The 14,272-nt window shown below is 48.0% G+C and overlaps 1 protein-coding gene and 1 long non-coding RNA gene across 14 annotated transcripts in view; one reads left to right on the top strand and one right to left on the bottom strand.

The window, feature by feature from the left end:
• LOC309332595 overlaps positions 1 to 14,272 on the bottom strand; it is a 417,968-nt gene that overhangs the window by 133,579 nt on the left and 270,117 nt on the right. The window lies entirely within an intron of this gene.
• The window catches only part of NFIB (nuclear factor I B), a 296,978-nt gene that overhangs the window by 76,237 nt on the left and 206,469 nt on the right, over positions 1 to 14,272 (top strand). For 6 of the 13 annotated variants that reach the window (XM_081845177.1, XM_081845172.1, XM_081845171.1 and 3 more), the window contains exon 1: positions 5,648 to 5,800. The exons of 3 other annotated variants lie outside the window; for them this stretch is intronic. In XM_081845177.1, coding sequence (XP_081701303.1) covers positions 5,663 to 5,800 — 138 coding nt within the window. In that variant the 5' untranslated portion in view covers positions 5,648 to 5,662. Of the gene's footprint in view, positions 1 to 5,127; positions 5,801 to 14,221; positions 14,255 to 14,272 lie in introns of those variants that run through there. 4 more of the 13 variants (XR_014152063.1, XM_081845176.1, XM_081845174.1 and 1 more) reach the window with 3 other exon arrangements.

The following is a 14,272-nucleotide window of genomic DNA, read 5'->3' as shown; positions in this document are numbered from 1 at the left end:
TGCTGGACGGGACGCAGCCGGACCGAAAGCTAGCCATCCTAAAGGCTCCCGAATGCTTCTCGCCGACGTGCGGTTTCCACGAGGGCGAGACGGCCGCGTGCCTCGCCAAGTGGGAGCCACGGGCCTGATCCAGCACGGCTCTCCTTGCCCGCGGCTCCTGTTCTTGCAGAGAATGCGTTCCCGTGGCGCGTCTCTGACCATGTGCAGAGTACAACAGAGGCAGAGCAAAAGGCACAGACCCGTCTACATTCGTTTAGGAGCAGACAGGCGGCAAGGCTACAGCAGCCTCCGTGGACGCCTGCTTTCTCTGAAATCAGGCGGGCTCCCTCCAGGCTTCGCAACCCGCAGCTGTGATTCGCACCCAAGCCCCAAAGGCAGAGCGGCGCGGCTGGGTGGCGTTGCTGCGAGAAAGAGACGGGACTCGACGGCTTCGCCCCTAGGGAGTCAATGCCTCCTGGCGCCCTTGTGGCTTACTCCCGAGTAAACAAGTTGGGTTTTTCCAGCTAGATCCTCCGCGTTGAGTTGTTGGGGTGTAGGGGGGGCCTTGCTCCGAAGTCCGTGTGCGCGGAGTTGCAACCTCGGGCGCGGTTTTTCTCGAGGGGGAAAGTGGCGTCGAAGAAGTGGCGCTTCCCTTTCGGCGATCTTGCTTACTTTTTTTCCCTACGCCGAGCGACGGGACGAGTAAACTGGGGGAATCGCAGGAGCCAAGCGGCGGCCGATGCTGACCCGGCCGCGGCGAGACCTCCGACTGCCTCTCAAGCAATGGACCCGGGGGCCTCGCTTCCCACCGACGACGCGTCGCGGGTGTGGGTGACCGGATGGAAGGTGTCCGAAGGATCCTGCCACCCTGCCGGCGTGGCCTTTTGACCTCGAAGTTGATCGCCCGCCACCTAAAAGCGAGAGTCAATGGCAAGTTGTGCTGAACTCCATCCACGCGCGTGGGATACCGCGCATCACGTGGAATAAGGCTGTGTAAACTCACTAAGCAAATCTGTGAAATATGCCCCGTTCGATTCATTGATACCTTCCCCCGGGTGAACTTACTGAGAAGCAGGTTGTAAGGCAGAAATCTTGGTAACACACCTAAAAAACCCTTTCATTCCCTTCCGTGGGATTTATCACTGGGATTTCAACAAATTACCCTGAAAACAACGGTCCTTTTTTCCCCAAGCACGGGGTCTTGGGCTGCGACCCTCAGGACGGGTAGACTTAATTGGAAGACATTCCCAGCCCCCTCTAAAAATGTTCATGAGCGCAAACTCCACGGAAACTTACAGTGCTTACTTCGAAGTTATTGAGCACGTCGTGTAAAAGCGTCGCTACTATGATTCTGGTTTAAGTGGGCTGCGGATCCGGACGTCTTAATGTCCTTTTTTTCCACTTGGGCGAGATATTTAGGGCTCCCCTTCAGTATCCTTGCGGAATAGTTTGTTTCCGGGAACACACAAATCTCTGTCTCAAAATGTGTCCAGTGCTTATCTGAATATGACAATAATATATGTATATAATAATCGAATTCCCGGAGTGGGGGACGAGAAATGTTTACTCCAACTTACTCCAACGTGGGATGTGGTGAAAAAAACGAGGGGAGATGTATTATTGCTTAAAAGGGAGGGGGCACCCAGTTTACCGGAAATATTTAATTGACGGTGACTGCCTAGTGTGAGGGGGAGGGGAGGGGAAGCCCCACGGGGAGCTTGTAGAGTAGACGATCACCAAGACGGGTGCCGTTTTCAGGCGGGAATAATACAATGATCCGCTGAGATCTCGTCACAGTGATGGAGCCCTGTGCAAAACCCAACCCCAGCCCCTCTTTAAAACAGACGGCAGCTGACGCGCGCGAGAGACGAGTTTATTATTATTATTTTTGACAAGGGACAACGCCAATCAAAGTTCCCTTCTTGTGACAGCCACCCCTCCCTTTCCACGCAGATTCCTTTTTATTATTTACCCCTACCCCCCAGCAAATAAATTAGTTGTCAGGCCATCGGGCTATTGCCTCGACGACAGGCCAAACCTGCAGTCCTTAAATATCCGGAGCCGGGGCAGGCAGGTAGGCGGCAGCGGCGGCAGCGGCGGCAGCAGCAGCAGCGGAGAAGTTGCTGGGGAAACATTTTGTCCCGGCTAAAATTAGGCGCTGCCCCCCCTCTCCCTCAGCCCCGTCGAGCGAGCACGCCTCGACGGGCGACCCGCGCCCAGAGCCTGGTTCGTGGCCTCTCCGTCTCCCGTCAAGACGTGGAAAAGGGTCAGGGCACGAGCGCGGATCCCGAAGCAAGAAGCTGGTCGGAGGAGGCTGTGCCCCAGTCGCAGCCCTCCCCGTCCCATGAAGGGGGGCGGATGTCTGTCTGTCTGTCCTTTCTCTGGGACTCGTCCCCGAGTTATGGGGCCGAAGAGAACAACGCCAGGCTAAGCGTGGGAAAGAGCCTCGGGTCTCCCTCGCCAAGCTCCCCTCCTCCCCTCCCGCCGCTACCTGGAAGTAAAACTACGAGCTGAAATAGTCCAACTCGGCTCAGCGAGTGACTTAGCTGTAGTCAAGAAGATCCGAAGCGGCGGGGCGGGGTTGAGAAGGAACTTCCCGCTGCTAAGGCAGCTCTCTCTGCCCGCCTGGAAGGAAGCCCCCCGCCCTTGACCCCCGCCCCTGGAATTTACTCCCAAATAAACGAGTTGGGGCTCCTTGGCGTCTTTCTGCTTCAAGTTGTTTCCCCAGGCAGCGCGTCTCCTCGAGCTTCCCTGGGGGAGGCATTTCCTTGGGAATGAAACGGGACTTGCTCCCGTGTAAACACGGCTGGGATCGGAGTGCTAGAGAGCTGGGGGTTGGGGGCGACACGGCAGGGAAGCCTCGCTGGAGACAAGCTGAAAGACACACACCCTGTTTACAGCTAGCGGGGAGACCCCCTCCCCGCCTATTCTGTTTTCGCAGGGCGACAAAGGGGCGCCCCTTTGCCGCCTCGGTTACCTACAGGACTCCTCCGGCCTGCCTTTGCCAAGTCTCCGAGGAGAAAGAGTAGCCAAGGGCGACCCAAGCGGCCTCTCCACTCCGCTTAAGCGCAGACGCACGGGGAGTTGTCTTCGTTCACTTCCTCGCCATTTGTTACTTCCAAGGCCAAACGCCTCCCCCGTTTCCTTTACGCACCATTAACATGTTTTAAATTGCGTCATCATCATTAATAATAATAATAATAATAATAATAATAATAATAATAATAATACTATTCCCCCGCTTGGAGGGCCATCCTAAACCTTGCTTTAGAGTACCTCGACGGCCTGAGTAGCGGGGATCAGCCTGCGTCGGCGGGCAGAGAAGGATGAGCCAAGAAGATGCTCTGCTCGGCTTGCTTCGGCCGAGGCGCCCTTGAGAAGTTTCCCCAGCCCTCGCCCTTTACGCCAGCCTGAGTCTCGCCCGACACCCATTCCCACGTGCGGGGGAAGCGCATCTCCGGCTCTGGCGCCCCTCCTGCGGCCCCTCCAGCCGCTCTAGGGACCGTGCGAGTTGTGGGCCGTTGCTTAGGCAGCTTCGCCCCCCTCCCTGTGCGCCCCACTTCCCCGCGTCTCGCTCGGGCTGTTGGGGAACGTGCCTGTCTAAGTTGCTGTCTAGCTGGTTCGCACGGAGCCGCCGGCGGAGCTTGGGCTCTCTTTTACGCTTCATTTTCCTGAGAAAAGAACACTTTCCCCAGGTGATGTCTGGGGTTCCCTTTTGGGCCTGCACATTCGCTTCCACGTGGCCACGGCAAGCACCTTGTGCGCCTGCAGGGGGGCAACCTGTCTCCCCCTGTCCTCCCTCCCTCCCCCCCTTCTCCATCTCCATCTCCAGGAGCGAAGGCTGCAAGAGCTGAAGCCTCGCAAGGCAGCAACCAACCGCCCAGGAGGAGCAAGAGGAGGACGCCTCTCGTGGGTCCTCTTTCCCTGCTGAGGCACCGCCACTCACCGCCCTCGCTCGCCTGCTCTGCACCAGGGACCCGCTGGCCAGCCAGCCAGGGGACCCCTCCATGGATGGCCACGGCGGGGATGCGCTTGGCGAGTGGAGAGGCCGAAGCAGGGCTCGGCGAGCGGCTCCTCCTGGCAAAAGATGGGCGGCGGCGGCAGCAACAGCAGCGCAGGCCGAAGAGGCCCGGAGGCAGCGCCGGCTCTCGCGTTCGAGGGGCTCCTTGGAGCAGAGGCTGCTGCATTTCTGCTTCGCGCAGACTGTGGACCGTGGCATCCAAACAGCCATCCGGGGCTCGCTCTCAGCTGCTCGCAGAGGCGACCCCCCAAAGAGCCTAGCCCGTTCCCCAAACTAGCAGGGGAGCCAACTTGAGTAACATATTGGTAAGCCCCGTCGCACATAATCGATCACAAGATGAGGCACACGGGCACAATTTTAATTCCAATAGCCTCCAACTTTTTTGGGAAACGGGTAGGCCCCCTGAAGTATTTTATAGGTTGCGGGGGAGAAGGGACCTCGGCTCCAGCAAGGGGAACTTCAGGTCCTCCTTTCCTGCCTCTGGTCCTTCCTTACCCCGCCGCAACTGCGCTTGCATCGCGTCTGTTACGCGTTGGGCACCTGCGTCGGCATTCAGAACTGGGGTGCGACGTGGGTGTGCGCTTGGGCAGCCCTCCCTTCAGTGGCAAGGGGGCAGGATCCCAAGGGCTTCCCGGAGGCGTAGGCTAGCCCCGTGGCTCCCCACCCCAAAACATTACAGAGCCCGATCCGATGCTCGTTTAGTTAGGGGGAGAAAGTCCCGCTGAGTCCAGTGGGGCTTGCTCCCGCGCCAGAGCGCGCAGGGACCGCAGCAGCCTGTGAGTCGAAAGGAAATCTCAGGCAAATGAATGGGACTGAATTTGGCTTTGGGGCTGCTGCGGAGTCACTCCGCATTGGGGGCCCAAATTTCTCCACTCTCACACGGTTCGGTGTGACCTTTAACGGAATTTGAACTTGGTGGGATAAAATGGCACTTAAAGAGCAAAGGGGAAATGAAAAAGCGGCTCTGCTCGGGCTTTGCAGCGGCCTCGGAGTCTTTGCTGCCGGCTCCTTTTTGCCTGAAGCCGAGGTTTCAGCGAGCTGGAGCCGGCGTTTCCTTTCCTGCAAGGCCCTGGGAAAGGCATTTGCTGGAAGAGACGGAGGGTCGCCGTGTGGCGTGGCAAAGGATTCCTGATCCGTGGTCTTGGAGTATCAGGGAGAGGAGAGGCGGGAGGGGAGTGTTAAAATGACCCCCCTCTACACACATACACCACATTGAGGCTCCTGAAGGGAGGAGTTTCGCCGCGCTGATCCCCAAACTGCTGCATTTTGCAGCCAACCTCAGCAGATCCCCGCACTAGGCAGCCTGCTGCCTGTCCGAAGTGAGGCAGATCCCTCGCTAGCCTGACGCTGGGGAAAGAGCCATGCCGGTGCCAAGCGGCGCAAAGCGAAGGAGAACAGGACGATGGGACGGAGAGGTCTAGGGCGCCCAGAAGAGGAGGAGGAAGAAGAAGAGGAAGAAGAGGAGGAAAAGGCTGTTGCAGTTTGCCCTCTTCGCGGCCCTATGGGGAGGGAGGAAGAAGGGCTTCCCCAGCTGGAAGAGTTTCCTGAGGCTCAAGTTGCGTTCGTGGGGGGTTCGGAGGAGCCCCACCAATCTCCCCCTAGCTCCTGCTGAGCCTCTTTCTTACTGAACTGGGCATCCTGCCCCCTAAAGCCTCCTTCCCTATGGAATCTTCTCCCTATAGGGCTCAGGTCTACCCACAGGCAGGAGGGTCTCCAGCCCCGAGCCTCGTTTCCTTTGGGGCTGCTCCTCTCTTCCTTGGGGCGGGATCGGGCTCCCTGGTGGTGTCACACAGGGGACAGGTGAGTGCCGCCTTTTTTGTTTTTGTGCACATGATGGCGCCTGGTCTTGCTTAGGCCGGAGGACTTCTGGAAACTGTTCGGTGTGGGCAGAAGACAACCAGACCATCGCATCACCTCGCGGTCCCCTCACAGCCCATAGTCACTTTAAACCTTTCCCCGACGGCATTCCCTCTTCCCTCCCTCTCCATACACGCTCATAGGCTGCCACCGTTTATCGACGACAGGTTTCCGGCAGGAGAAATGGGAGTTTCAGGAGGTGGATCAAATAACAAAGAACCAGCAAACGGAGCTCTTGCCAGTATTTTGTTAGTCTGTGATAAGGGGGTGGTGACTATACACACACACACACACACACACACACACACACACACACATACATTTGGGAAATGCTCTTAAGAAATTGTTGTGCTGCAGTTTAGGGTTCCATAAAATGGAAGGGAGAAATTATACTTTGCAGTGGCCCAGAGATCATACCTGAGCTTAGGAGGGGATTTAACGCATGTGAGAACGGCAAGAAGTGCAAACTTGTCTGTTGTTAGTCTCTTCCTTTGGGGGCAGCATTTTCAAAGTGCAAGGAACAGGAGAGAGCAAATATACCTTAAGAAATAGCATCTGATGTGGGAAAGCAGTTCTTCTTTGCTCCCATAACAATAGAGCTTGCAGCACCCTTTAGCCTCTTCATATACATGGGGAGTTTAGCAGCTTGCTTCTACACAGCCTTTCCCATTAGGGGATCGATCTGCCAGCAGCTTGCGCCCCTTGGTAGCCATGGCAGCATTTTAAAGTCACTGCAGGCCTGAAGAAGTTGCTGGTTTATGGCAAAGTTCAACTTGGCTGCGGCAGTGCATCTCAAATTTGCATGCAGTGCAGTGGGGTAGATCTCTCTCTCTCTCTCTCTCTCTCTCTCTCTCTCTCTCTCTCTCTCTCTGTGTGTGTGTGTGTGTGTGTGTGTGTGGAAAGAGAGCAATATATCATACAGAATCTGCAGCCTGCCTGCGGTGGAGGGAAGGAAGGAGACGATGGAGGGTGGGGAGAGACAGCCAAGCAAACAGGACATCCCCAACAGCCAAGACGTGTGCATGGAAACTGAGCCTTGTGTGCCAGCAGCAGCCCATTCCTTCCACACGTCTGTAGGAACAAGCCCTTTTGTTGTAACATCTCCCGCCACATCTGCATCTGCTCCTCAGACATTGGCATGTTTGGCAGGCTTTGGGCAGCAGGTGTCAGGCAGGAAAAGGGAGATACTCCCAGGGACCAATGAGATTGGTCTGCAGTGATTCCCAAAGTCTTTCGCCTTCTGTGAGAGTTCCAGCTACTGCCGCCTTTTGGAGTGCAGGCCAGCGGGGGGGGGGAGTTACTATCCAATAGCTGGAGATGTCAGGTTTTCAAAAATAAACAACAGAGGGAGATGACTGACTGTCCTAGAAACTGCACTTTGCTCTCATGTTTTGCAAAGTGGCATTCTGCAGAGCAAAAGTGTAGAGGAAATGAAGGCCTCTGGATTCAAGCCTAAGGTATTGCTGTGGTCTGGATCAAGAAATGTGGCAAGTTCTTTCCTTTGTGGTCTTTGGCATTCCCTTTTTCATGGAGAGGCCTGGCTAGAATTGATGATCACTTCAATCAATGAGAATTTTGTTGCTGGAAGCAATGCATCAATAGGGCTTGTGCCAATACTTTGATAGCCTGTTGGACTGTGGATACATTATTTCGGGTTGGGCTATCTGTTCAGTGTGCAGGACTGAATGCAGTGCCCTTATATTGCAATTCAATTCTGTATTATTTTTTATCTTTGTTTGGTATTGTATATGGATGCTAGCTTCTAGTAAGTTGCTTGCTTCAACAGTGCCCACATACCATCAGTAATCACTGTGATGACATAAGGTGTTTAAGTAGGAGGTTTTTGCCCTGTTTTTCTTTCAAAAAAATTTAAACCACAGATTTCAACACAGATTTCAAAATGCCTGCAGGTGCCTACTGCAGGTCAAAGTTTTTTAATGCAAAATCGGTGCAAAATTTTTTAATGCAAAATTGTATACTGTGCATTCATTGCTATTGCTACAATAGTTTCATCTTATCCATGCTATCCTAAACAAACAAAAACTTTTTAAAACAATATTCTTTTTTTAAAAAACAAACAAACAAACTTTTTTTTTGTTTTCAGCACACATTTGATACTCAAAAGTGAGAATGTACACATAGGGGTTAATGGACAATAGTCCTTGTCTGAATTCTAAGTGCACTGTAATCATTTTAATGGGATTTTTTGTTTAGTTTTCCAGAATTAAAATTGTGATAATACATCATCATCTTGCAAAGCATGTGAGGAAAAGCACAATTACACATTTACATTTCAAATCCTACTCAAAAGGGGGGGGGGAGGCATGGTTGCACTAAGCAATAGAAAAATGAAAATAGAGCAAACTTCTGAACATTTGTTGAATACTTTTCCTTTAAGATTATTTATATCAATGGGAAGGGGAGGTTCTTTTATTGTGAAAAACTCCAAGACTTTCAATAATAATAATAAAAAGATTGTTTATATATGTGTGCTTCTTGTTTATATAAGACGTTTGGGGACAGTTTCCCAATATATATCTCCTTCTTCTGCCTCATAAATTTCACTTTGGAAAAATAGAAGTATCTTTTCTAGTTTTCCTTCATCACAATTCAGACCTCAGACTGACACAGCTTTCCTTTGCTTGACCCAGCCTGACCTTTGGCTGATGGTTCTGAACTCTTCCCCACGCTGCCTTTTGCTGTGTTGACTGCTTGATGATAACAAGATGCAAGAACAGATGCATGTTACAGCTTATCATGTGACAGTCTATTACAAAATTAGGGTTGCTAACATATTAGCCAGCCTCCCTGTGTGTAGCAAATTAAGATTGCATCACCTTACTTTATCTGCTCAGTTCTTTCTGGAAATGTGGCCTTTGGGCCTGACACACTTTATGTCAGATTAAGAACTGTCTTGCTCTAGGAAATCATCAAAGAAGACCATATAAAGGTGCAGATAGTTTTAATAGGAAACTGGGGGGGGGGGAGGGTGGAATATTAAAGCGCCTCAGGATACCCTGTCCTCAAAGGTTTCACATGTGTCTGCCTGCATTTTATCTGTGTAGATTTTTATCTCTCCAATTCAAGAGAAGTCTACTCTGAATCAGCTACAAGACAATCAGCACATACAGTCACCAGGTAGTTTGCCTTAACCACTATGACCTACTGGGCAGTTACCCAGTGCCAGAGATATAACTGAATTTTGGGGTCGCTCCATTTCTCCAGTACAGGAGAGCAGAGGAGTGAAAATTCTCAGCTGTGGCCATACAGTGGGGCCATCAGGATCTGTTACATAGAAGAAAGTAGGAGGACAAAATTATTAAACTGGTGTGATTTCCCAGTCTCTTTCCTTTGTTTTCTTTTGTGAAGTTCATCATAATGGTGCTCTGCTGATCACCTGACGTGATAATAAAATGTTACCAGGTAAAGGCAGTCACAAAAATATTAACCTATTGTCCTGCCTCTTTTGGTGAGATGTGAGCCTAAATAGTCACTTTAAATAGCCTCCTTTAATGTTAAAGGCATTTCCCAGGTCTTAAATCCTTAATTGCAACCATAAAAAGTGCCCAGGCTCTCCACAATTGAGATATTCGGACTCTTTAGAAAATTTTTCTTTTTTTCTAGGCTGGTTTATATATAGACATGTAAAGAATGAATTCCAGCTGTCTTAACTTGCTATAGTTTTTAACGTGTCCTTTATCTATTTTGATATAAATAATTTCCTATATGGGTTTTAATGTCATTAATTCAAAACAAGTCCTTGGGAATGTTTGAAGGGATCTCTGCAGCTGAGAACATAGTTCCTAGGAAAATGGGGGGGGGGGAGGCAACCATGTATTAAACAATATACTGTAGGTCTTTGTACATTAAATCAAACACTTTGAATGTAATGTAAAACCAAAGCAATCTCAGATGTGCTAACCTGTCCTATAAAACAAAAGGAGTTTTAGTGGTATAAGTTTCATGTTGTGCCACTTAAGATTCCAAGTGAAAATTAAAAGTCAAGCTGTAAAAAGATCATATTAAATAACAACAGTCTAAAATTTGTTTGTTTGTTTGTTTCTGTGAAGCATTACAGACCATTAGAACCTGCTTGAAAATGACAATCATGGTTTGATGAAGTGAAGTTGCTATCCTGTGCTCTGTTTACCTGGGAGTAAGCCCCCTTGAACTTAGTGGGACTTACCTCTGAGCAGACAAGCAAAGGCTTGCATTGTAAATTGACAAACAGGTTTCAGCTCAATAATACTATGTATTTTTCAAGTTAACCAATTGTTAACAGCAGGTGAAAAAAGAAGTTTAGAGCAACCCTCCTGAACAAAAGAGGTTTCTTCTAATTACCTATCTTTGTCCATTTTCTACCTTCTCTATGTAGTAGCTCTGTGTTCACTGGCGTTGAGTCCATAAGAGACATTTTACAGTGCGGAGTACACATGTTTACTCCAACTATTGTCTGATTTAGTGCAGGAAAGAAATTGCTAACATATTTGCAAAGCTAAGCAGGGTTTGATACGGCTTCAAATTGGACAGGGGACCACGTGCTGAGATTCCTGCATTGCAAGGGGTTGGACTAGATGACATTCAGGGTCCCTTCAGACTCTATTATTCTGTGACACACAGAAGAAAACCCAGTTCAGATTAAAAGGTGTATAGGATTGCATCCTCATTCTCTCTATTTCGGAGAGTGCTGCCCTTATTGAAGTGATTGTTGAGGTGGGGGGAATTAAATTTGTTGATGTGAATATTTGTTGTTGTTGAATGTTAAATTCTGGAAGGTTGTGTGGAAGCACCGTTAAGTAGATTTAACTGAAATTTAAAATGACAAACTGGCTGCTTCATTCTCCGGATCATTTATTCTGAAGATACTCCCATAATACGAAATATATTTCTGAAGTCAGCAGTGTACATATCAATAACCTCACTATAATCTGTTTATTTTTTTAAAAAGCACAAGGAAGTAGTGTACATTTATCCACATCAAAGCTCATTCTTCTCAGGCTGGCAAGTTGAATGATATAAGAAGGAGAATTTTTCTGATCGCATTGTTTAAATATTTAATTTCACTCTGCAACTGCATTGTTTTTTCCATCAACTCAAATGCATGGCCCTGGGTTTATAGGCTTCTTGCACATGAATGCTATGAAATTCAGGAATCTGATTGCCAAAATTAGGGTCATGGCATGAAACTGTGTTTTGTTTTTTTTATTTTTTAAAAAAAGACTCTTGGTAAAATGATATATAAATGCAAGCTTGCATTTATTCTGGGCTTGAAAAATAAAAGTCTCTCTCTTTAATATGCCTGTGTCCTTTTAGTCCATGCTGTTAGTGCATTGCTAGGCCAGGTTACATGAATACAAGGTCACCATATATCACACTCATCAATGTTCTCCCTTTTGACTTGCAGGATTCTTATCACTGATGAGGTTTCAGACTTTGCCTTAAAATAAAATAAAAAGTCCTAAAGCCCCAAATCTCTGTAACGTATTTGCAGTCATTTTAATAAAGTGTGCTATATAATGTGCAGCATTCTTTGTCTGTGGCTTTCTAACTTCTATAAACCAGGGGAGGAAACCACAGGTTCCCCCTGGCATGGAAAAAAGCCTGCAAACCAGATAATTGACTGGATGTTATGTAGTTTGCAAAGTCCATGGCACAGACCGCCTGAGCAATCACTTTCACTAAACAAAGGGAATGCAAACACTGTACAGTGCAAATTCCCTGCCCCCCTGGCAGATATTTTTAATGTGGGTGGCTGGGGGGGGGGGAGGAATAAGACCCAAGCAATTTTCTGAGTATTTCAAGCTGCTCTCCGCCCCCCGCCCCCAAGTTTTGCTAATTAATTGTTCATAATTTTTTAGAAGTTTAGTTTAAATTAATAACCAAAGGGTTGTATCCAGCTACGCTACGCTCAGATTAGAATCGCTGGAGTTAATTGACCAAAGTTAGTCGTGGCCATTTATTTCAGTGAGTCTCCTCTGAGTATAACAGTGGATAAATTGATTGTAAGGTCTTGTGCTACGCTGACAGTATTTGCCCATTTCACAAATAATTTTCAACAGTAAAACAAAAAACAAAAAAACACCCCAAGATATTCAGCCAGTTTAATTTGAAAGGCGAAGCCTCTGAAGTCATTGTGACTAAGCAAATGCATGAGCATCTGGATATTTTATATTATTGCTTATAATAATATAAGTTGATAGCTTTAAAAGGAGCGTTTTATTCCTCTGTTGTCTATGCAGTTCCATAGGCCGTGCTCCAGCCTAAAAAGTCTTTTTAAATGGCGCAAGAAGAAATTTATTATTCAAATATCCCTTTATATTACAGCTCAATATTTATAGCTTGAAACATTTGCAATGCGAAAATACATTGTTATAATTTGTTTTGGTTTTTTAACCATTGTTTCTCTCTTTCATTTTATAATATTACAATGTATGCCCCCAGTGTGTTGAAACTGATACATTTGTTTCTTAGGCATTCCTACCTTCCTTTCCCTCTTCCCTTTGGCTTTGAACCGGCTGATTTTTTTCCCTGGAAAGGACATATTCATACAGTTCTACTCAAATGAAATATGTTGGAAACCAAAGATAGGTCAAGTAAAGCTATTAAACTATGCCAGACTGCTAGAAAGGAGGAAACATAAAATGCAATTGTTAGTTTGCTTTTTTAAAAAATTGGATGCCTTTAGAGGTTTGCCTCTTGTTTCCAAATTTAACTACCTAAATGAATTGGCAGTTTGCAAAAGCTCTGGCCGGGTGTATTTCTACAATGAGGCTAATTCTGTATTCCTTGCACATCTGATATTTCCATTAACTTAGCTAGGAGGTGGCTGACCCAGACTCTTACGGACAGGTACTAGTTTCACGAATGCTAAATTAGTGTCAGCTCTCCACTGACCATTCATGTTTTTAAGATTATGGAAAATGACACTGCAAACTCAATGCTATGTTGTTGTTATTATTATAATTGTTATTATTATTATTTATTATCAGAGACTGTATTAAGTTTTATTTAATCAATAGAAGAAGAAGGGGGGGAGAGATAATTGTGTGTTATTGTTTAAAAGTACTACAACAACAACAACAACAAAAACACCCCAAACCCCTTTTTATTCAAAGATGGGTTTTTTGTTTTTTTTCTTGCCATTCTCATTTTCTGTTTACAGCAGGCGTTGTTCTGCTGTGATCAAGTAATCGGGTTTTTAAACAAATACTGTATTCTGCACCCCCACAAGGCAATATTGGGATTTAACGTAATTTAACTTTTAGGAGATGGGAAATGCCTCGGTTCTTTTTTCTCTTCAGCAAGCGCGCCCCCGTTTGCGCGCGTGCACACGCGCACACACACACTTTTGTTTAAGAGTCTGCAGACTTCTTTGACATGCGGTGATTTCAGGGTCTCTGACCTGTCTGGAACGGCATACTTTATTGCGGGTCCCCGGCTCCGGCTCTCTCGGCGCTGATTGGCTGCTGGGGTATGAATATGCAAAAAAAGCTCTCCCATGCCCTCCCTTTTCTTCTCCCTTCCCTCCCTCGGTCGGTTTCATGCAGCCGCCAGGCGGAAGCGAAGAGCCGCTGCTTCCCACGGGTTCCGAAGGAGGGAGGAGGGGAGGAAAGGAAGGCGGGAGGAGGAGGAGAAAAGCAGCTTGAGTGGGCGGTGCTTCAGGGGAAGCCGCCGCGGCGCTGGCCAATAGGAGCGCGGTGGAAGGAAGCCAAGTACGCAACTCCCTTCTGCAGAGCCAGACGCGCAAGGAGGGGGGGGGGGAGAGAGAGAAGGGGAGAAAGAGGCAGCAACACACGCACAGGCACACACGCACACACACACACACACACACACAAACATAGAGACCAGCCCCGCTGGAAAAAAAAGGGCTCAGCCTCTCCTGGACCACGTTCAACTCAGCAACCACAGCCTACTCTCTCCAGCTTTGCAACTCAAAAGAGGAAGGAAGATTGAAAAAGAGGGAGAGGAGGAGGAGGAGGGGGCCGCTCACTGCCTGTAGACTTTTTTTCATCTCTCTCTCTCTCTTTTTTTTGCCTTGGCTGCTTCTCCTCCCTACCTACCCCCCGCAAAAAAACCTCATCTAATCAAGATTTTTTCTTCTTCCCTCTCTCCGATTGCCTTAAAAAACAAAATACAAGAGCAAATACTTCTCTTTCTTCGATTTTTTAATTTTTTTAATTTTTTAAAAAATCTCTTGTCGATTTACCTATCCATACGTTAAAAAAAAAAAGACAGGCGGTTTTACTCTGGGAAAATCCAAACAAAACAAACAAACCTAAAAAAAAGCACCCCTTGAGAAACGCAGCCCATTTGTCCACTGAGAAATGTGAAGCCAACGGTCCCGTGTTGTGTTACAGAATTCAGGATCCCATACGTTTAATGCAATACAGTACAATGGTATGTGGCATTGGAAAC

Source organism: Podarcis erhardii (assembly GCF_964252035.2).
Source record: "Podarcis erhardii genome assembly, chromosome: 17".
NCBI classification, from domain to species: Eukaryota; Metazoa; Chordata; class Lepidosauria; order Squamata; family Lacertidae; genus Podarcis; species Podarcis erhardii.
The sequence above is the reverse complement of the archived record's forward strand: the minus strand, read 5'-3'. Positions and strand labels throughout refer to the sequence as shown.